Raw genomic sequence first — 24,711 nt, 5'->3', positions numbered from 1 at the left:
GTCCATACTACAATGTGTATTTTGGGTTTTTTTTTTTAATTGAAATAGATTTTATCTCATACAGTATATACCAGTCACAAGTTTCCCCTCCCTCCCGTCCCTCCCCTCTCCCCAGCTTCCCCCAACCCCCCCTCTCCCTCAGATCCTCTCCCCTTTTTTTCCTTTCAGAAAAGAGCAGACTTCTGAGAGGCAACAACCAAACATGACATTCACCGCTTGTTTTATTTTATAGAGCCTAAGAGTAAAAATTTGCCTTGAGTCTCAGATCTTAATTGAACCTAAATTGTCAACAATGTTTGAACTGATAAGGCTTTGGGAACCCTTGGTATACCAAATATTACCTTGTGAGACGCACATGAGACTTTGGTGTTCTAGGAAATGTACTGTTCAGTTTGGATGTGAACTGGTCTTCCAAAAGGCTTGTGATTTGAGGGGTTGAGTCCAGCTGAGGTGTTCTTTCAGGGACCACTTGAAACTTATAGCCACTTTGCAGCTGAAGGAAGTAAGTCACTACAGTGGGTCCTTGGATCTTTCTTGCCCCAGACTGCTTTCCTCTCCTTTTTCCCTCCCCTCTCTTCCTCTCTGTTCTTCTCTCTTTCTTCTGCACCTCCCCATCTCTTGTCTGTCAGGAGGTGAACAAACTCTCTTTCTTGATTTAAGTTGTTTGTCAGACATTCTATCAGAACAAAAAGAAAAACAGCAGAGAAAAGCACTGTGGCTTCATCCCACACACAGGAGAGGTCGAATTCCATTTAATTGAACTATGAACTTCCTTTCAGAGTTTTTCTTTGACTTGTGGCTTATTTAGAACTGAGGTTTTTTTTCTGATATATTATTTAATTATATATACTCAAGAAACACACTCTACCTGTTTTAAGCCCTTTAAAATGTATCTGGATACCAAATTGTCTATGTAAGTGACACTCTATGATTACATATTTAAAATAACTCACTCATATATACTCAAATTCGTTTTCAGCCTCATTGTTTTCCAATGTAAAACAGTCCTCAACATACCTTATAGTCCAGATTTGCTGGAAACAAATTATCTTTCTTCAAAGTTTTGCTGTCTATGCGGGTGCTTTACTTGTATGTATGTGTGCATCACTCGCATGTGGGCTGCCCATGGAGGGCAGAGACAGTGCTGGAGTTCCGGGAACTGGAGTTACCGACAATGGTTAGCTACAGTGTCCTGAGTTCAATCCCCAGCAACCACGTGCTGGCTCTTAACCATCTGCAGAGTGTTACCTGTCGTGCATGAAAGGAGGGGACACATATACACAAAATAAATAAATCTTTTTAAAGGCATCTGAAAGAATAAGAGAAAAATAATAAAACAAGATGAAATAGGAACAAACAAATCTAAACAGGACAAAACAGACGAATGAACAGAAAAAGGAAAAAAAGCCCAAGAAACACAGACATAGAAACACACAAATGAACACAGAAGTCCCCTAAACACATGAAATTAGAAACCATAGATAAGCAAAAGAACTCTAGGATAAAAACTAGTATAGTATAGTATAGTATAGTATAGTATAGTATAGTATAGTACAGTACAGTACAGTATAGTACAGTAGAAGCTTCCTAAAATATATACATAGATGAAGATGATCTAAACAGAATCACCAAATAATCATTGGAGAAATGGAGCCCCAACTGAAGATCTCCCATCACCCTTCAGTTGAGGAGGGGTTACATCTAATCCAGTTGTTGGCCAAAGGGAACCCACAATCAAACCAGGCTACTGTCAGTTCTCTCCACAAACTGATGGCAAGGCCCTATTGCTGAAGGCAATGCCTCTATGACTCACTCATGGAGTCGTAGAGCTGGCCCTACATAGAGCCTTCACTCCTGCTGACTAATTAATGTTCACGGTGCTGGAAGGCCCTCTGCTTGCTACCCAGGGAGAAAGGTAGACACCAACTCGGTTACAACCCCTTCAATCTATAATGGTGTCCTGCCTGCAAGATGCATCAGTGTGACAGTGGCACAAAGCTTGTGGGACTAACCAAGCAATATTTAACTTGATGTAAGGCCCATTCCATGAGATGGAGTCTATTCTCAACACTACTTGGGTGGACAAGAACGTGAGACTAGATAACCAGAGCCCTAGGGGGCGAACCAAATGCTAGTGTTCCGCTACATGAATGTAGCAATTAAATGACTCCTAACAACATCCTGCTGCACTCATAGATCAATGTCTTGCTGAACAATTATCAGAGAAGCTTCCTCCTGCAGGAATAGTCATAGAGACCCACAGCTACACGGTGTGTTAGAAATGTGAGATCTTGGAATATTTGGTCCTAAATGGAATATCTCTGTCAATTTCCTCCACTCACAGCTCAGGAAACCCTGTCAAAGTTAGAAAGATTGTAAGATCCAGAGGGAATTGAGAACAACAAGGAAAGAAGTCTTTCTAAATACATCAAAAACAATGCTTATATGAACTCAGACTCTGGTAACAGCACAGGGCTTAGAAATGTCTGGGCCTGATGAGGTCCCAGTGGTGAGAGAGGACATTTGGGCACAAGCCTCCATCCTTAACCCAGAAGTTATCTCCAATTGATAACTGCTGAGAAAGGACAATTTAGTTTTCTGCGATGGACTCTCAGTGTGTATGAAAACTATTCTTAAGGCCAGGCCCCGTGTGTAGCAGTAGATGGCTAACACAAAGCAAGTGCGATGATATTTTTGGAGGATCTGTTTCACAAAGCTCTTTCTGCAAAGGTTATTTTCTTGAGTAGGAGTAGTTTACCAGTAGGTATACCACTGAGGAATATAATTCTCCCTCTCTCTGCACCTCTTAACTGTCTAAAGCTCTTCTGGGACAATGGGAGCTCCTGAGACCTCCCTCAACTGAGGCAGACTGTTGATGAAGCCAGTCTTGTTCAGGGCTCGTGTAAACAGACACTTGCTATGAGTTCATGATTCTTCTTCTCATCTCCCAGCTCTTAACAGTCTTTCAATCCCTTCTTATATTATGTTCCCTGAGCCTTTTCATTACCTCTGTTTTTAGCTTCTATTTCTTTCCATACAACTTTCATATTTTCCTTTAATCCCCTAATCAGATTATTAATGAGTTTTGAGTTCTTCAGTTAACTCTATTTTGGTCCCAACTTCTATTGTGTTACATTTCTCTTGCATACAGTCTATCTGTTTTAGGAGCTTCATGGATGTCCTAAAAGTTCAATAAGACCTTCTCTCTCCAACCGTGAGAGAGCAAATGTCTCCTTACCCTACGTGTATGTACAGAGTTTCCTTGTCATCCTCTTAGCTGTTCTTTCTCTGGCGCCTGTGGAGTTCAGGAGGCAAGTGAGCAGCCTGATAGCCACACACATGAGGAGACACCAACGTACATTTTGTCAACTATTCTTCAGATAAGTAGCTTTTTCATGGCAATGATGCGCTAGTCATGCCCAGGCATTTCAGCCTCTGAACTTGCCTTTTCTTGGAATCTCCCTCCCTGACATGAACACATCTCAAGTAGAACGGTGGGCTGAAGTGTAAGACGCACTTTTATTTTCCATTTTATCTTGGGAATTCTATCTACTGTTCACTATTCCCTGACGTCTAAGACGATTACCACTCCTTACACCGTTACAGTGGTTTGGAAGGTGATGACTTCTCTGACACTAGTGTCACCATTTGACTGAAAACAAATGTCTCCTGGTCTCGTTTTCAATGTTTCTGATAAAACATTTTAAATCAAAACATTTAATACCAAAACATAGGAAGAAGAATATCTATACTAGTTCCAAATAACAACAAAAATACTTTTAAAAATAAATAATAGTTCTGAGGTCAACATAATTTTATTTCCAAAGATATACTTAAAATGTGTAAAAAAAATCAAAGTAGTTTTTAATTTTTGTTACTTACCAAGAGAAAAATATTTGTAAGTTCCAATTCTATGATGGTGATCAATGTCAAATCCTTAGGGCCATCTTGCAACAGAAGGTCTGATTTTCTACAGCAGAGGGAAGGTGTGAGGTCAGTGGCTCCTGTACTAGACAGTAGCTTCTGGTTCTAACTCTTGCAACTGTTGGTGGCAGCTAAATAATTAAGTCTCAGTGTTCCAAGTTGTATAACTAGGTAATTTCATACCACTCTAAGACTTTACTATCTAGACACTAGGTTAAGTTATTAAGAAACTTTAATGATTATATATTGAGGCCAATTGAAAAAACACTTCAATTTAATCACTATATTTATGCTAATGTTCTTAGGCATAAGAAGACATTGAACATATAAAATTCACATAAAAATAAAACAACCACAAGTAAAGCACAAAAATAATTTTTATCATAAAATAGATGCAGTTGTATGTAATATCCACAAAATTTAATATGACTTTGACAATTACTCCAGGAGACAATTGGAGAAAATACAACTTCCCCACCAGTTTGCTATTCTTCCAAAGTTAAAATCCAAAGCTTTGCATTTTCCACTAACTTGGAATCTAACATCCACAGATTTGTGAAATAACTCTAGCATCCCATGAATGTACACATTTAGGAAATACCTTATAATGATGGGTGCTATGTGCTCACTAAGCTATGCCTGGGAGCTGTAAAAGTAGCAAATTATTAATTTAAATCCATATGCAATGATTCTGCAGCTCCAGAATTTACTGGAGAATTTTGTTAATTTGACCCTCATTTCAAATTTTTTAATTACTAAACTTTAGAAAAAATGAATGTGCTTCTGCTGCTTTCCCACTTATCCTTAACACAGCCATTCCCCTTTGCTGAATCCTGAGCTCACAGAGGACTTTTCTGAATTAGTGACCTTATTTTACCACATGACCTCGGTCATTTCCTCCTCATTGCACCTTTATTTCTGCTCCTTAGTTCACATTTAGTTTATAAGTAAGGCATGAACCTATGACAGTAAAATCCCTTTTAAACTGAAAGTTTTACTGAAAAATTACAAGCTACCTTTAGTTTTTTTTCCTGCCAACAATTTCTTATTTACAAAGCTAGTGTTTAGTTACCCATAGTTCAGCATTTAGTTAGCCATAGTTGTTGTTTTAACTTCATTCTTCAAATTGTATTTATGTAAATATCTTACAAACATATTAATCAGTAACGTTCTATCATGAGTTTTATGAATTATGAAAATTCTTTAAATTCCACAAATTTAAGAAAAAAACAATTTTGATTTCTTTGTTACATATTTTAAATAATTTGTTCAGTGATGATAAAATGAGAAATGGCAGTTTTCTTTTCTTACAAGACTTCAGTTGAGAATGTGTACCCTGTAAAAGATGATTATTAACCTATTTTTTACTATGATAGCATAGAATTACAGACTGAATTGAGCCCAAGATGCTCTGATCTAGCATCTATTTCCAGGAGTGACTACATTTTTAATTCAAGATATATACATCCTTCTTTATTTTTTAGAATATCTAGGGAAGAGGTCACAGTAAGCATCACAAATTGCCATATTGTCTAATAGCCCTTCCTTTATTCATAACCCAAACCTGCAGGTTAAAGGAAGTGAAGCCCAGACTTCCTACGTTCTCGATAGATGCTTGTCCTAGCTAGTGTTACTATTGGTGTGATGAGACAACATGAGCAAAGCAACACGGGTAGGGATGGAAATACATTTGCCTTACACTTTCAAAGCACAGTCCATCAGAAGAAGTCCGAATGAAATTCAAGCGGCACAGGGAAATTTAAGCGGCACAGAGGCCCAGAGGGCTGCAGCTTTCCGACTTGTTCACCATAGCTCGTCAGCCTGCTTTCTTATAGGCAGGACCACCAGCCCAGGGATGACCCCACTCACAATGGGCTGGGCCCTCCCTCATCAATCACTAATTAAGAAAATGCCCTACAACCTTGCCAATAGCCACATCTTATGGATGCATTTTCTCAAAGGAAGCTCCGTCCTCTCCGGTGACTTTAGCTTGTGCCGAGTTGACATAAAACTAACCAGCACATTGCTTTTTTCTGACTGTAGTAATAAAACAACCATAAGACAAGTAGATAAAATCACTGTTATGATAAAACTTCCTAATAGCTAATCAACCATTCACTTATTTTGAACAATATCCAAATTAAAACAGTCCAATGCAAGGAAAGTATGTATACCAAAGATGGGCACCTTTGTTAAGTTCACAGTAAAAGTTTCTACTAATAGGAAAAATAATTCCTATTAGATGTGTGTTTATGAGTCCTAAAGATGAAAATTAGAAAGTATTTACTGGGACCATTTTGGATGCCGACATCATACTCCATGCATAACGTGAGAGCAACTCCTTGCAGCAACTCTGTAAAGGGAGCACTGCTGTTACCCCACTTCAGGTGATGGAACTGACGCTCAATGAAGTGCAATGATCTGAGGCCTCATAATCAGTGGGCAGCAAAGCCAAGATGCAAACGTAAACGTGACTCTTCCGTCTCTGTCTCTACTATATTACTAGAAAATTATGATTATTATTATCACCAAGATGACTAAAGTTGACCAAAAATATCTACCTATCTATAATATATTTAAACTATATCTTCAGATTATCATCAGTTCCTTTATGTCAAAGATGGTATGTGTGGGGTAGCGGAAAGGCTCAGGGATTAAATGCAAAGGCTGTTGGGAAAGAACACTGAGTTTTGGACCCCAACACCCAGGTCAGGTTGCTCACAAGTATCTGTAACTCTAGCTCAAAGGAAGTCAGCATTTCTGGCATCCATAGACACCTGCGCGCGCGCACACACACACACAAATAAAAATATCTTTTAAAAATAAAGACCCTAAAAGAACCAAAGCCTTCTAAAGACATGTTTACATGACAAATCTATTTAAAACTCTATTTTTTTAAGTTTGCTTAATCATTACATAATTTTCCCAAGTCTATCCAGATTTATTTTTAAATTAAGTAAAGATTTTAAATTTCATTTCAGCTATGTTAGACTAGCTTCAATATAAATATCTTATAGCATATTGAACCAACTAGAAACTTCCTTCTAGTTAAATGTAACTTTTTACTAGGAAAATGGTTTGCTTGGTTAACCAAGTAAATATCATCGTTTGGTTAAGATGATTCACGTTAATGTTATGAGCACATTTCTAAACAGGTGAACATTTCAGCTAGTATGTGAAGACTTCTTCATATTTCAGTTTAATTTTTGATATGGTTATTTAGAAAGAAAATCAACATACTTCAAAAGCCATAAAGTTTGCAATTTGATTCATATTTCAATTTTAGTACAAAGTTACCTTTCCCATTGTTTCCTTCCGCACTGTAATCTCACGCCCATCCTGCCCCATGCCATTCTTAAAGACCAGAATTCGCACTGATGTCTTCTGAGTAAGTGTCTTCATCTTTCTAGAAAGGACGGCCTTGGTTTTCTGCCTTTTGACATCAGTGGGAAGCATCAACCATGCACTGTCCAAGTTACTTCATTAACAACAGATGGTCTAGAAGATACTTTATTTGTTTGTTTTTTTAATTCAGTCACTGTTTGGCATCAGACGTTAAAGATGGACACATCACGTTTCCCTTCTCCGTTTCCTATGTTGTGCACACTGGCCGGTCTCCATTTAGATGCTGGTTCTCTGAAATGTTACCCCCAGCTTCTCCAGCTTCCCACTAACCGAAACAGAAGCTATAGCAAGCTGTCTGCTCTGATCGCCTGCATAAATCATCATTTCTGAAGGGAGCAGATGTTCAGGGTAGGAAAGAGTAATACCACAATTTAGTCCTAATTAAAATTCACCTTAGCTTGCCTCTATCCCAGATCACAGGCACCTGGCATCCAGGGGCCATTGAGAGGGTCCAGTGTCCTTTGCTACTGAAAATCAACATGAGACCTGAACTCTTGTGTTCTCACCTTTGAGGAAGCTCTGTTTCTTTTCTAACACATTTTCTCTTGTTGTCGCTTTAAAGCAGATGACCTCTAATCAGCGACCTTCCACAGCCCCTCTGTGCAGAGCAGGGAGGCACTTTGAAAGCTACTTCATGAAAGTGAAGAACAGCTTTTCATTAAGTTTACCTTGACCTAGACATTTTCAAAGACGTGCGCAGGGACTTCAGTTTCAAACTCCCACTAACACTAATGGGAATGCAGCTAAATTACTATGTAAGGCTTCAGAAGATACACGGGGAAGAACAGGAACTTAGCATATTACATACTGGGTCGCTGTCAGTTTCTGCCTCGTTTTAAGAGGTTTCATTTTGTAAATAAATAACTTTTACCTGAAACATTCACCCTACTTGCGCGTTCAATTTGTTGTAGATCTTAAAAATACAAATTATTCAGAAACAAAACGATGCCTTCTTCATCTGTTCATGTTTTTACTAATGAGAAAAATATGTCTACTTATGTACACCTAAGATTGCCTGATTTACCTCCTCCGATTTCTAAATAGTCCTCTGTGAGCACTCACCATGGATGAAACATGATTTCTTTCACCTAGAAATGCTTTTGCATGTGTACATTGTGACCATAGCAGCACTATTGACAGCTGAAAGGTGGGAACTGAGTGCTGATTAATGGACGAATGGATAAATTATATATGACGGGTTATTATCCGACCACGGACAGGAAGGAAATGCTCATAGATGCTACAATGAAGAGAAACGTCAAAGGCATTGCACAAAGTGAAAGAAGACAGTGACACATGATTCCACTCACACGAAATAACGTGAATTTAGGTAAAGCCATAGAAAGAGAACATAAGTGGAACTACCTGGAACTAAGAAGAGAGGAGCAGGGAGAGAGACTAAGTGAGATGTCTCACCAAGAAACCGCTGCATAGATGACTTACCAATGCCAAGAATGTCAGGCAACTGAGGACCAGTGCGGGAAGAATTAACCTTTCACAGGGATAAGCCCCTTGTTGGTGGTCCAATGCTGAGACTGGCCTTCAACCTGAATACACACTCACAAATATGTAATAGTAATAATGAGAAAGGGCAATCAACCTGAGAGTCAGTCAGAAGACATGGAAGGGACTTGGAAGATATCTGGGAGGGCAGAAAGGATGGAGTTCCGTTTTGATTTTTAAAATATTTTTAAATATAATATGAAAAAAGGCTAGGGGTAGTGTGCATATTTATAGTCCTTATGGTGGGGGGAATGGGAGAATCGGGGGCTCGCTGGCCAGGGAGTCTAGCTGAATTTTAGCTCCAGTTCAAGTGAGACATGCTCTCTCCAACCCCCACTTTTCTAAGCACACGCCTGTCCACACACAGTTCTAAATCCTACTCACTCTATATCTATCCTTTCTAGAACCCCACACTGTGCCATATTCTAGAGCGAGCTTCCTTTGACCTATTCAGACTTTCTGTCTCTGCCCCTTCATTTTACTGAAATTCAATATCTTCACAAATTTTTGCCTCCTAGACTTTGAGTGTGACTAGGGCAAGCAATATGTTTTGATCTTTGAACTGCTGGTATCTGGGTACATTGCAAACAATGTGGTTGGTATGTATTTAACACAATAAGATGTGTTCCTTTCTGAGTAGCCAGCATCAGACACAGTGCATGGTACTCTGAAATTCCCAGCAAATAACTGTGAAATACTCATCCAGTACATTAAATCAGAGCATGCTTAGTACCTCAATAGCTATTGGGTTGATATTAGGTGATGTTTTTACTTTAGATATTGATGTTTTCTTTGTATGTTGAAAAAAAACCCTAGACTTTTAAACTCTTGATCAGTCATTTCATTGTTGTGGTTTTCGTGATATATCATGGAAGATAACCCAGAATAAACTGAAGCAAATACACCCAGAAGCTCGGTATACACTGTGCACCGGCTTCAGAATTAGAAACTTTGGGACCGGAATAAACTTTAAATATTATTGACTTGGGGGCTGAGGGAGTGATCAGTTCATTAAAATGCTTGCCCTACTGGTACAAGGACATTAAGTCTCAATTCCCAACACGTGCAGAACAATTTTAGACCCTTTCTAAAAGAGCAAGCATGATATGTCATCCTGTGAAGTTCACATTCCATAATAATTTATCCAAACGTTCGTTGAATAAGTGTACACTGTCCATCCCCCATTCATCCCCTGTTGTGGACTCTTCTCGGAAAACTACAAATAGTTCTTTTCTTGGATTGAGAGGATAGCAAGTCATGTGCCAGGTGCTGGGTCAGGAGTATACAGGACCTGAGGGAGCATGGGGTAGAGGCACCTTGCAGAACTCACTGGTCAAAAGGCCTTCAAGTGACAGGTCAGGCAGGAGGCGAAAAGCAAACTTCTAGGAGGAAAAATGAGTGTAGTTTAAGGCCGAGTTGTGTGACACACTGAGAATGAACACAGAACTGATCAAGGACTGAACAGCGGTGGGAGGAGCAGCCGCATCTGTGCTTTGCTGAAGCACAGTGTCGCTCAACGCAGGCCCTCCTGCAGCTTCAACAGAGCTATTCAAAAAGTCTTCCATTGCACTACTGAAAATCCATTTCCTGATAGGACAGAGCTACTGGGGATGGAGAAGAAGAAAGAAAGCTGTACAAGTCTGTCACAAAATGTAAGCCATGGATCTCCTAAATGAGAACAGAAAACTCTGGGAACCCTTCTCGAGAGATATGAAGAGATGTGCTTACATCATAACATGACCTCAAGTCAAGAAATGTGGTCAGAAACTGAAAGCATTAGAAAACATATTACATCTTAAGTCGAGAAGAGAGAATCAGCCTGGAAGGTCTTCGGAGCTCAGAAAAGACTTGACTTAGCTTTAGCCTCACTGAGGAAGAAGATACTATCAAACACTGGGAGTGTGAGCACTGAGTGGAAACCTGAGGTAACTGTAGGGCACATGGGGCAACTGAGTGTCCAGGCAAGACCCTTAATTCTGTTGCAAATCTACTTCCTAACATGTCTATCTTTCACTGAGTTCCTCAAGTCCAACAAGGTCCCAGGACAGAGACTCTGGTATTTTGTGAGAATTAGAATCTCCGGGCTGGAGGGATGGCTCAGTGGTTAAAAGCACTTGCTGCTCTTCTAGGTAACCTGTGTTTGGATCCTAACACTTACACTCGGAAGATCAAAACTACCAGCTTGAGTGAATTCGATGCTCTCTTCTGGCATCCAAAGACATCAGCATGCACGCATGTGTGTGTCACACAGACACACACACACACACACACACACACACACACACACACACACCACAAATACAAATACAAATAAATACCTTTAAAAGAAGTAGAATGTATACTACTCTAATCTCTTCATTACTCTACCACCTCTCCCCTCCCATGTCAGAGTTACTAAAAGTACCTGTACGCACAGGCCCCTCAGCACTAAGTGGTCAATGTCCCAAGGGTTATCATCTTTTGTTTCTTACTTCTCGTAATAATTTAAGACATTTATGCTATATTAGATACTATACCCAATATGAAGAGAAGTATCAAATGAATGTGGTGTCATGAGTAGGATTTGCTCACTTTGTACAGTCAAGCAGATTGCTCTGAGGAGGTATGCTACCCTTCCACAGTTACACCAGTGACTCACCATAGCTCATGCGTTTGGTCCTCTACACATCCTACACACCCACTGAATAACAGTACACATCTGTGACATCCGGCCAGGCCCTATGCCAGAAAATGGCAGCAACCAAGGCAATTGTGGTCTCTGCCTTAGGCAAACTTGGTCTGGAGGGAATGTCAGGCCTTTCATCAATAATTACAGTTGGATGTTTATGATAAGAGCAAGGGGACCTTAAGCACACAGTGGGGATGCATTCCTCCATGGAGGAACTACCCCCAGAGAACAGCCAGCTTCAACAGCCAGAGCATTAGCATTCCCTTCTGGATTGCTTTTGCTCTTCTCCTCAGAGGCAGAGTCCACTGTGTAGCCAAGGCTGGCTTCATCTTCTCAGCCCTCCCGAGGCTCCAAAGTGCCGAGATTACAAGCTCGCCTCACTGTGCCCAGCTTGGTGGCCTCTTGAATCTCTACATTATCAACATCACTCTCAGCAGAGTCTCTGCTCTATACAGCCAGATAAAGGGAGTCTCTTGCTTCCTTCTAATTTTCACTGAAATTCTAGCAACACTGGATTGTTTTCCAGAACCATGCTAAGCACACATGTGTTTTCAAGTTTATTGTCCAACCACAAAAGAAGAAATTTTTCAAATATATTTTGAGTGGGTTTGATAAGTTGAGGTTGCATGTTTGCTGCTGTTATCTTCCTGAGAGTCTTCGTCCTGGGAAGTTAAGATTCAACTATACAAAGATAAAGAGGTAAGTGGGCTTCAGTGCCTACTGAAGGCTTAGTTAGCATATGCTTGCAAAGTGCTTAGCCTTTTCTCAGCTGCCAGGGACTAGGAAGCTGTGACTGGTCAGAGGCATGCTCTCCTAAAGTCTCAGATAACTCTGTGGCCCCACCATGGATTCCATTTCAGTTCAGACAATCCCCGCCCTATTTTAATGTTTCTTTTTATGAAACCATGAAAAGGAGGAAACACTGTAAAGCCTGCTTGTGTCAAGAGGTTTATCTATATAATTGAGCATTTGCTCAATTCCCTCTTTAAAAATGGAAGCGTGTGCTGTAAGTGAAATAATCCCAAATGGTCCACATGTTATAATTTTTCATTTTGCATATGACAGGCAAAAGAATTCTGCCTTCTTCTGCCACTAGAGTAACAACAACCAACTTGCAGCCTCAATTCAGAAAACCTACTAAAAAAAGTCTCATTAGTTTTCAAGAACTCATTCTTTTGTAGTTAGACGGTAAACTTGAAAACTCCTGAGTGCTGTGGCTGTTAGTCAGGTACAGATAATGTCATTAAATATGAATGAGCACATCATCTCACGAGTACAAGATGAGTCTATAAAATAGAAATGCTCTGACAGTAAGAAAATATACTGCTACATTCAATTACATCATCCGCCCAGAATACAACTGCTGCTGTGTTTGGTAAATACATGAGATCCAGGTCACATTCCTGCATTGCTCTGGGTTTCTAGTCACTCCCTCTTCTTAAAATCCTTGAGCTTTGTTTCTGCATGTTCTTAGGTGTCATCATTTATTGCTATAGGCATGACGGCTATATTTAACTAATAATGACAGTGGTTGTCACTAGGTTTTAACTCAGTAACACCAGTCTGACACATCATTTGAAGTATTCTTCAATTTAAATTTGATTAACATCATAAACATGCCATCGACTGTGCCAATCAGAACATTGACATCCTTTCCCTGAACTTTTCTATGAACTTTCTTCAAATGAATTACAGTAGCTGGAAGGTAAGGGTCGTGAACACGTTGTAAAATGCAACTTTTGGAGCAGAGCCATTGGATCTTGACTCTTACCTACATCTCAGACAGAGAGAATTCAAACCTCCTAGTTAGGTTTCCCCTGTATTGTGTCATATAAGCAACTGTGTGGTGTGTATTCCAACTTGGTTGCATTTATTTCAAGATTTCAGATCTGGCAAATACCTGGTCATAAAATCAAGTACCTGTGGCAGGTATGAAAGGCTTGTAGAAACAAGCTTACCTAAGGAATGGAGCAAAGGACCAAAACCAGCCGAAGCCCAGGGCCCAGTGTGCTTTCAACACCTTTCACGTGCCAAGTTTTCACACACCTTATCCTGTTTGCTTCTTGCAGTCATGGCATGAGGCCTGTTTCATTATGCTCAATTTGTGGATGAGGAAACTAGGGCTTAGAGAGATTAAGTGCTTTCCCAGGTTCATGGTGTAATTTTCTTTCCTGGCAGTGATAAAGTATAAAGGAATTATTATTGTTGTTTTCCTGAACCTGCCCGACAGCCATTTTGGGTAAGTAGGAGTGGACACAGGGTTCTGATGAACACCACTGAAGTCTTAGTCATATTTATAGCATGTTATCCTTCTCAAGCTCCTATTTTCTACATCACTGTTTTCTGCAAAGAATTTGTAGACATTTGCTTTTCAAGCAATTTATTTTCACTAGGGGAATAATGAAGAACATCTAGGGATTTTAAGATAGTGTTACCCCTACTCACAAATACCAGGCCCGTTTGTTCTCAGTTACTCTGGGGGCATAAGCATTGTGAACATCAAATTGTTTCAACTCCAGGGATCTTCCCACTAAACACTGCTGTTTCTCACATCTCTCTGAGAAATCCGAAACTTCAAAACTAAACAGTTAGAAAGGCAACTACTCCAGAAGAGTAACTATCAAATGTATAAATTAATTCTCATGGCAAGTAAGAAAGGGGGCACAGTCAAATTTGAGTTAATGGTTCTTGAGAAAATATATCCATTCTAGAATTTTCTTCTTCTGATATTTTTATGACACTATCATCATCATCATCATCATCACCATCACCACCACCATCATCATCATCATCAACATCATCATCATCAACATCATCACCATCACCACCATCATCATCACAATGTATCTTCTTTATAGCACTTACATGTCTCCTCTACCTCATTATAACCAAGGCTTTATGAGACCACTGTGTCATTCAGACTACAACTTCAAGTCTTTGATTGATGTCTGGAACATTGTAGGAGGGACATGGAAAATACCTGTTGAATTTGTAACAGAATGAAGGAGCCTCCCCCTCACTACACCAGTCCTTTTGCTTTCTTACAAGGAAACGATAGGATTTGGGGTGGAGAATTTTCTCGTGAGCTTTCCCAGCTGTATTTGTGGAGCTGAGCTTGCTGTGTGCTCTCACCCATGCAAAAATTTGAGGTAATGAAGACAGCGTTTACAGCCCTTATGAGTTACTATCCTAAGGAGAATTAATGTTTCTCAGAGTTCTTTGCAGAGCGCAGAATAACATTCTCTAAAATATTTGAGTTCAAGTGTGGCAGCATATGTAGAAATTATGGATTTCTAAAACATTGACATGGGCTTGGGAAATGGCTCGGTTGATGAAATAGTAGCTAAGCAGGCATGCGGATCTGAGTTTGGTCCCCAGTGTCCATGAAGACAGTCAGGCATATTGGCTCACCTGCAATCTCAGAATTGAGGAAGAAGAAACTGGTGGATCCGTCAAGCTCACAGGACAGGCAGTCTAACCAAATAGTTCTGTGAGAGACCTTGTCTCAGAAAATAAAGTGACTAAAGAGGACACTTGAAATTGACCTCTGTTCTACATGCGCATGCACACAGACACACACGTACATGCACACACATATACATACACATGCACACACATGCATACATTCATACATACATGCATACAGAGTTTTAAAGCTAATATAACAGTTATATCATAGAGAAACATTTATGATATATTATGGAATTTTTCTCAGGAAATCCTAGAATGGGAACCCATAACCTAAGATGATTTACATCTCAACAACACCCTTGACTATGCTAAACAGGTAATGGAACAAGTACAATTCCACAACGTTGGACTTTGGGTCCTCAGATAGGATAGTCTGGGTCTGCAGCACTGACTCAGGTGTGAGAGAAATGATTGTGTTATACTTCATGCACATAACTGGGTGCTTGGCACATACAAACCATTATTTATATTGTGTGGGTGTCAACCCCTTTGCATTTACTTATTAGAGAGGCATGCCTTCCATGTAAACAAACACACAACTCAGTATTTCATGAAACTCCTAAGAGTTCAGGTGTTTCTCAATAACTTTGCATTTGACGTTGCAAGAGATGCTTCCAGATACAAACGCGTCGGCTTTGATTTTCCCATCGCCTAGGGGCGCTTCTCTCTCTCTTACAACCGACCTCAAATACACGTCAATCTATTTTACTTATTCACTTTTAAAAGTTGGAATGGAAAAATGTATGAAATATATGACTATAGCTTTACACTCAGTTACCAAAATAGAAGAATCTTTTTCTATAATGCCATTTTCCTACTTTTGAGTATATGCAGCTAAGTGGGAGATAAAATAGAGTAATTATAGCATAATGTATATTATTCAAAGAAAACAATGGGAAGAGTATGAGATAACTGAGCCTAACTCTGAGTTACAGCATGGCAACCTGACAGGTGTATGTCGCAAAGCCCACTGTTAGCTTTGGCAAAACAAAGCAGCCACTGGAGTCAAATTCACTAGACATATAATGAGACAATAATGCATGATTCTAGGTTCATTAAACTAATGCATTTTTTGAAAAACAAAATATGACAGAACATTTCATTATTGACGCAGATATGAGGAAAAGTGTTATGCTGTTATTTATAATGTGTCCTGTGTGTCGTGAAATTGAAATATTTCCAAATCATCAATAATTAAAATGATGAGAATCCATCATTTCACTGACATTTACTTCTCCATGAAGAGCTGGCCTGTTTTAAATGTGCTCACACATATTCTTGTCAATCAAAAGCTGTCACAGCAAATTATTTCATTTTGTAGATCACATGGCAGCTAGCAGAAAACCTCCAGGTTTAAATATAGATCTGAGGTGTAGCACCGAGAACTCCTTGCATGGAAATTTTTTTCTGTGATTGTATCTTATAGCATGTAAGGGATGCACAGTGTTATCCATAATACTCACCTTTGCTCTCCATAACGAATCTCAGGGGACAAAGGAATTGCTGTAAATGGTAACTCTGAGAGCCAAATAACAAACATGAAGGGGTAAAGCACAGGACTGCAAACTCTTAGAGACTATCAAAGTTCATGCACTAAAGCTTGACCTCATCCTCTTTATGATATTTAAGTCATCCCAGGGCACTGTCTTTAGCAGACACTAAATAGCTGAGCTCTTACAAACCACATGGATCTGATCCAGGAATTCTCTCTTCCCTAACACCAGGCAGCAGCCTAGGAAAAATGATTAAAATCTAAACAATATATGTGCGCATCTGAGAATTTGTTGAAAGGCCTTTTTCAAAACCCCATTACTGAGTCTGCACAGCTCTGACATAATTGTTAATGTCAGAATCGTCACATGATGAAATTATAGGAGCTAATAAGATATCTTTATCTTTTATATAAAATATTTCTATTTTACTAATTGTTTACATCTTTTTTTTACATCATTATAATCTTATTGATTAGGTGTTCGATTAAAACTATGGGAAATAGTCCAATTCTACATTTTGACAAGGTCAAACTTGACCTTGGCTTGACCTCTAAATGATCTTGTATATTCTGAGGTGTGTGGACAGCTCTCTTATTCTCTCAGAGGCAGTAATACTGGCTGTCAATGATACTCAAAGAGAAAGTGAACGGTGTAAACCACCAGAGATGTGCTGGGGGCTTTTTTCCTAGTAAATTTGGGGTTACTCTTAATAATGGGCAATTTTCAGTACCTACACCTATTTTCTAAAGCTTAATTAAAAAAACAATAAAATATGGAAATATAACTGACTTATTTCACCTTCTTGTGGGGGAAATGCAATATTTTTTTCCTTGGGGACTCCACTTGATGTACGATGTTGAATAGTGTTTCTACTCTTAAATATTCAAATTAAAACTTACAGAACTTGTTAAAATCTACAAAGTCCTGGACTTCCATCCCTCTGCTAAGCACATAGTAGGAACTTGATAAAAATGTTTATTGGCTTGAATTTTTATTGGACTGAGGTAAACTGAATTTAAATCAGAGGTGAAAGAATGATTAAAAAATAAAAAGTAACTAAATGACCATTAATCCTTACTTGCCACCATCTCTGATCCAGCTGGCTACTTGCAGGCACGTAGAAATCTCCAATAAGCCTCTCTGAGAGTGAAATTAAGCTAAAATAATGGCAGGTCGCTGCCTCCTGCGCCTGTGTGCTGACTGTCTCTAGAAGGCGCGTGCAGATGGGAAAGCTGTGCCCCTAACCCTGACACTGGCCAGTTGCTTTCCTGCTTACCCTTAGCAACGCTTTGCGCTGCCTGTGAAGCTTGTCTTCTGTCTTTAGAGTCATTCAGACGGGCTTTATTTTCGGAGTATACCTACAAGTTAAGCATCACCCCACGTGTGTGTGTGTGTGTGTGTGTGTGTGTGTGTGTGTGTGCGCGCGTGCGCGCGTATTCTTACCTTTATATTCTCGACATTTTGAAGGTAAGCTATTGTCAGTGTGTAGGCTTATCTGTGACCATAATTAGATGGTGGCTTTTCCCCCATTATACTTATCCTGTGTCTTTGTATCAAATGCGTGATGTGCTAGTCTGTGTCCAAGCTCACCTACAATTTCTTCCCTCAGAAGACAAGACACATCTGCCACCTGCTCTGCTCCGTGTCCCAGTAACAACTGTCGAGCAGTGTAAAGATTGATTATCAGTCAAAAACCATTGCACAACACCAGATTTTGGTGGGTTAAGCTTGCTGATCCAGCAAGAGATGGTGTGACATTTTCAGGAGCGTGTGCCAACATTTTGGCGCTAAAGGAACAGCAGTACATGTCACCGTGAAGCACAGCCAAAGACGCGCAGACAAAGCCGAGACACTGTTTCTGTTGTTCTGGACTTGGCTTCTAAAAAGGATGAAACAGAGGAGGGAGAAGAAATTGCCTTGTTCATTTAAAAATCGTCCACCAAGAATGAGATGTGACATTATTATTTTATGCATAAAATGGCCAGGGTTTTGTTTTCTCGTAGTTTACCTACAAATGGTCTTTATCTATCTCCTCTGTGATGTGATTGTTCACTGGAATACAAGCATTTCTTATCTGTATAAAACTAATCAAGGATCTTGGTGAAGAGATCACGTAGAGATAGGTGGAATTTTTAAGCCATAGAAACGGCTTTGTCTAGCACAATCGTGTTTCCCTTAAGCAAATGTTTCGCTGAATAGAGTGTAAGACAACCATCTAAAGTTAAAGCGGAACCTGCAGGTATGTGGATATGTGCAATCGGCTATCGCACAGCGGGGCTGCAGGGTGTACTATGCCAACAACTCCCTTTACAAACACCACACTGTCCCAATTCAAGAAACTGCTTGTTTTCTGATGATCAAATGTTGCCAACGTGATAAGAATTCTAGTGTCACCTCATCCAGTAACACTAATGCACAGGGGACTTCCACTGTCTCTTCTGTAATGAACTCTAGAATTAGTTTTCTTTGGCTCACGCAGTTACTGCCTAGGCTTGCCTTTGCCCCGCCAACTTTATGGGAGTGGCAGAGAAATTGCTTCTAATGAGGTAGGCGAAGCACCCGGAGCACAGCAGCCAGACACGCCGGGTTCTAATGGCGAGGTTATCTCTTTTGTTATTTAAAGCTATGATTGTGTGGAACGCTGGACACTGGACAATGAACTCTCTGAACGATGTGCTCAAAGAATGTTTTTAGATATTACTGTTTTCTCTCTTTAATTGTGTCAGTTCACACTAAGAAAAGGCTTTATTTTTTTTTAATTTTAGAAAATTTTTACATGTCCAAAATCTTAAATACATGGACATGCGGGAAAAATCCTAACCAGAAACTGTCTGAGATTCTATGTATAAATATATGCATATGAATATTTAAAGGCTAAAAAAAATCAAAAATTGAACTGTAGCATTTACATTAGAATAAGATGAAGAATTATTTCTTCATTACTTGCCACAATTTCATAATTATGCTAATACAATCTGAAAAAAGATCAAGAATATAAGTGAAAAGATGATCCTGGAAACTTTGAACTGTTTTCTGAAAGCATACATCTAATGAATTGTGTCTGCTGGATGTCACAGAAACTAAACAGTAAATTCAATAATCTCTGATTTAATTTATTATATTTTCACCATTTAACCTCCTGCAGGCTCCCTAATGTCTATTCAGATCTATATTAAATTAAGCACCAATGCTAATGAAGGGCAATAAACGTGCTGTCAGTGGATTTTTCTTTCATTAAGCACGTTATCCTCTTACTGAGCTGTAAATGCGTAAACATTAGTTTTGTTAAACCATGCAAAAAAGACAGGAAGAAAATCATTTTTTAATTGCACCCCTTCAACAATTTATTGTGAAAGAGTGTGGTGTTTCTTTTTTACCTTTAAATTGTTTTTGAATGGATCTAAAACGGGCTGCCCTGCTGAAACATAAACGTTGGCTTCATGGGATATATCTTCAGGTTTGAGGACTTTCCTGCCATCTGCCAAGAGCACTGGCCATGCAGCCATGCTTCGATTCAGCTTGTCCGTATACTCTCCCAGCAACGAGAGGAAAACAACAGGTAAGACGCAGTACTGTGCAAGGAAAGGAGCACATTCCCACAAAACAAAAATAGAAGGCCACTGAGTCGCATGTCAGTTTCTCAACTCAATCAATGCTGTGGCTGTTTCCCAGCCATGGAAATATGGAAACCAACAACAACAACAAAAAAAAAAAAGCCAAATCAAATTATAAGAATATCTTATTATTGTCAAGTATTATTTATAAGCATTATCTGTTTTAATAGCTCTCCAAAATGCATAACCATCGTATGTAATTAATCTGCCTAATTACTAACCAAAGTGCTTTATTGACTTAAAAGTAGAAAAGCAGTAGAATTCCTATGATTGTATAAGCAATGTACACATTCAGATTTCTAACAAGAAGATTTTAACACAATAATTATCTTTTGTATTTGTTTGTATTTTAAAGAGAATAAGAGACGAAGAATTGACAGTGTCAGAAATGAGTTACCAAGGCGATGGTTGGTACAGTAATTCTGGCAGAGGCTGTTCCCAACCTGCTTTTGTAAGAGCTGCTATTCTATTGACCCTTGGTTGAAGTTTATATCGCTGAGACAGTCCTTGGCAATTATGGGGTGACTTAAATTTTAGAGAGGAGTCTGATACTCTAAACGAAAAAAAGAAGAAAAACCAAAACAGTGCATATTAATCCTTCAAAACTTGATTAGAAATGCCAGCCAATACATTCTCTAAAATAAACACATAAAATTGTACCTACAGATAAAATACTACAAAACTTTTGATACAATGAGATCAGCACGATTTAAAAGTATCCAAGCATACAACAGGATGTTTGCCAAGACTGTTCCTCTTTCAGAACAGATTACCCAGGACATTTTACTAGTAAAACCCCAGAGAATTCTGTTTTTGATTCTGTACATGAAGAATTAGAGCCAGTCAGACTCCTACTATGTTCTGATAGCCAAAACAACAATAAGGTTAACACCTTAACCTTATTAATATCACAGGATAAACCTTAATTAAACCTTAATATCACAGGATATTAAATGGCTAAGATTTTCCACAAGTGTTTACACTTATGAAAGTTCTTGAAATTTTGAAGGATATGAGAAATTCAAACAGGTTTATTACAATGAAAAGTTTGATTCAAAAGTCAAGTCCATTGCCTCTATTTTTACAATTTGAAATTGCGTGAGTAGCAGTAGGAGTTGATATTTCTAGGCTTTATCTTCAATCAAAACTAGTTTTGATTCTTTTCAAAAGAACATGGTAAACTGCCAAAATTTTTATTTGGAATTCTCTAATTGTGTTAACTTACAAGGCCATTAGAACAAAGGTAAAACAAAGTCAGTAGATAAAAATAAAAACTTGAAGTAAGGTAAGTTCAAACCACTACGCACAGTATATTAAACACCGCACCAGTATATCTAAACACTGAATGCAATGGATGCATCGGTGACCTAGTCTGTATTTTCACCACATTCCTTTCTGCCCATTAACTCTTGGGTTAACAGCTTATGATAATCTGAAAACATAGGCACCAGATGGTTTCATAACTACATTTCAGTTTGATTCTGTTCCAAAATATTGGTTAAATAACAAAAGCATATATTTCTATTTTAAAATAAATGTCTTGTAAGCAATGTTGCTGCCTCCAGAGTTCTTTTCATAGTTTTGATTGCACAGGTTGGAGTGCATCTCATGTTTTCTAAAATGTAATTAGCAACATTCTGACTCCAGTGTTTTCAAAGTAAAAAAAAAAAAAATCCAATAACAATAGAAAACAGAATCCCGAACCCAAGTGAAATGGCCAATGGAATCACTGTAAATTCTGCTCAAATAAAAGAGCTTCAACAGTTGGTTTAAAGAGCACTCAGTGGCTTTAATTACCTCAGCTGACCCACTGGCATGCTGACAGGCCTGTTTCTCTTGGATGCTGACATAAAACGAGAATTGTTTTTACTCTTGGATTTGTAGCTCTCTGGATTTGATGGTTCCTCCTGGCTGTGATCTGACGCTGTTTGATGTGTAGAACAATCCTGAAAGTTTGACCCTTCTGATACACAGCCACTGAATGCAAAAGTCGGTTGGGGCCAAACTGAAGCTACAAACAACTGTCAGTAGTTTTAATAACTGTTTTTGCCTGGTTTGACATAAACTCCCAAAAAGAACCACCGTGTGGGAGAGTACAGTGGACCCATGGTACTAAGTTATAGCAAGTACCGTGGAACAAGTGCTGCTTGGCCGGGATTCGGGACTTGTAACACTCCCGCAGGGAAGGTAGTACTTTCCACTTCCCTTCACACTTAAGTAGAAACTCGGAAAGGTTAAGTAAATGACCACGCCACCAGTGGAGAAAGGGTAGACTTAGACCCAAGCCTGTCTTACCGGTGAGCCTCATTACTCTGTTTAGCTAAACCAAAGAAGTTTATATAATGCTTAAAAAACTACAAGAGTTTGCGACTTTATGATTTACTTTATCAAGCATGAGCAATGTAAGTACACAGGAAACACACACACACACACACACACACACACACACACACACACACACACACACACATATGGTGTAGTCCTTGCATGGATAAAACTTGCAAACTACCCCTCAGTAATGAATATATAAATATGCAAAATATATATTTAAATATTTAACAAGAACTGGTTTAGCATAGTCGATGGACACTGGAGAAATGGCTCAGCAGTTAAGATCACTGGCTGTTCTTCTAAAGGACCTGCACCAACATGGCAGCTTACAACCATCTGTTCCAGAAGATGCCCTCCTCTTCTGTCCTCTCCAGACACCAGGCATACACATGATACACAGACATATAAGCACACAAAACACCCATACACAAAGTATATTTTTATTGGTTATTTTGTTTATTTACATTTAAATATTATCCCCATTCCCAGTTTCCTCTCCCAAACCCCCCAACCCACACCACCATCCCCCTGCCTCCACAAGGGTGCTCCCCCACTCACCTGCCCTCTCCTGCCCACTTCACTAGCATTCCCCTACAATGAGGCATCAAGCCTTCACAGGACCAAGGGCCTCCCCTCTCTATATGCATTTGGAGCTTAAGTTCCCTCCTTGTGTATTCTTTGGTTGGTGGTTTAGTCCCTGGGAGCCCAAGGGTCTGGTTGGTTGACATTGTTGTTCTTCCTATGGGGTTGCAAACCCCTTCAGCTCCTTCAGTCCTTCCTCTAACTCCTCCACTGGGGTCCCCTGCTCAGTCCAATAGTTGGCTGCAAGCATCACCTCTGTATGTGCCAGTCTCTGGCCGAGCCTCTCAGGAGACATCCATATCAGGCTCCTTTCAGCAAGTACTTCTTGGCATCAGCAATAATGTCCACGTTTGGTGGCTGCATATAGGATGAATGCCCAGGTGGACCACTCTCTCGGTGGACTTTTCTTCAGTTTCTGATCCATTCTCTGTCCCTGTATTTCCTTTAGACAGGAGCAATTGGATAAAGATTTTGTAAATGGTTGGTGGCCCCATTTATTAACCAGGGGCCATGCCTAACCTCTAGATATGTTCTCTACAGGTTCTCTCTCCCCTTCGTTGGGTATTTCAGCTAGTCATCCCTGTTGATCCCTGGAGAGGTGGGTCAGCCATTAAAAGCTAGGCTCACAACCAAAACTACATTTTTTAAAGGAAGGTGATTGAGATAGTACTAGGATATCTTAGTTTATCCAAAACTGCCTGGGCTCTGGAATTGAAAGTCGTGTGTCTCTGAGAAACTGGGATAAATGGTTACTCATGCCCCAGTATTCAAAGGCAATGGCTGCTGCCTAGATCAACAGGAATGTGTAGTCACAGTGGTGAGACAGGTATAAGATTTGCTGGTTTAATCAAACTGGACAAACTTCAGCATGAGAACATCCAACTGTGGGAGGATGAAGCATAGAAGATGCTATGGTCTTACACAGGTCTCACGCATCTGTAACTGCAACCATTCGTACATTTACCAAGCTGGTCTGTCCATTCTTCTGGAATGACATTTGTATTAGTCAGGGTTCTCCCCTTCTCTCTCTCTCTCTCTCTCTCTCTCTCTCTCTCTCTCTCTCTCTCTCTCTCTAGAGTGTGTGTGTGTATGTGTGTGTGTGTGTGTGTGTGTGTGTGTGTGTGTGTGTGTGTATTTGAGCATGTGTGAGATGATAGAGAAGATTTATTGGAACATCTTATGGACTTACAGGCTGTAACGATGGTGGTCTACCAATGGAAGGTACTAGAATCCAGCATTCAATCTACAAAGCTAGATGTCTCAGTTGGTCTTCAGCATATGCCAGAATTCCTGAGAAGTGGGCTCTAAGTTCAGTGAAGCAACAGACTTGCTAGTGAGGGTGAGGAAAGCAGGCAAAGAGAAAGCAAGCTTGTTTCTTTCATGTCCTTATATGGACTGTGAGCAGAAAGTATGGCCCAGAATAAGGGCTGACCTTCCTACCTCAAAGATCTTGATTAAACCATGTACATTTTCTACCTCATAGATGTGGATTAGAAGTGAGTCTTCCCACTACAAATTATTTGATTAAGAAAAAGTCCCTCACAGGTGTGGGATTTTTAGTTAATTCCAGATGTAGTCAAGTTGACAACCTGTGGGAGTCCAGCTCCAGCTACAAGCTTCCGATCCTGAGACAGGGGAGGTGGTGAAAATGAAGACACTGAGCACCTGTTGACTTAAAGCAAGTGGCCTTGAATAGCTTGAGCTGTCTTTATTTGTACAA

At 39.5% G+C, this 24,711-nt stretch overlaps 1 protein-coding gene and 1 pseudogene across 2 annotated transcripts in view; both read right to left on the bottom strand.

Annotated features, from left to right (window-relative positions):
* The window catches only part of Dcdc1-ps1 (doublecortin domain containing 1, pseudogene 1), a 410,625-nt pseudogene that overhangs the window by 350,442 nt on the left and 35,472 nt on the right, over positions 1–24,711 (bottom strand). Inside the window, exons 3-5 of the transcript NR_175340.2 lie at positions 3,883–3,970; positions 1,018–1,248; positions 214–676 (exon numbers count right to left, since the gene is read on the bottom strand). The product of NR_175340.2 is annotated as a doublecortin domain containing 1, pseudogene 1 (transcript). The remainder of the gene's footprint in view (positions 1–213; positions 677–1,017; positions 1,249–3,882; positions 3,971–24,711) is intronic.
* Positions 3,979–22,875, bottom strand: Dcdc1 (doublecortin domain containing 1). The gene is given in 8 exon segments (XM_063284947.1): positions 3,979–7,382; positions 7,385–7,402; positions 12,762–12,786; positions 19,842–20,007; positions 20,477–20,532; positions 20,535–20,631; positions 21,876–22,048; positions 22,051–22,875. Coding segments are annotated over 8 exon segments (1,047 nt in total). The 5' UTR covers positions 22,387–22,875; the 3' UTR covers positions 3,979–7,206.

This window comes from Rattus norvegicus, chromosome 3 (genome assembly GCF_036323735.1).
Source record: "Rattus norvegicus strain BN/NHsdMcwi chromosome 3, GRCr8, whole genome shotgun sequence".
Taxonomy (NCBI): Eukaryota; Metazoa; Chordata; class Mammalia; order Rodentia; family Muridae; genus Rattus; species Rattus norvegicus.
This window is presented reverse-complemented; position numbering and strand designations above follow the sequence as displayed.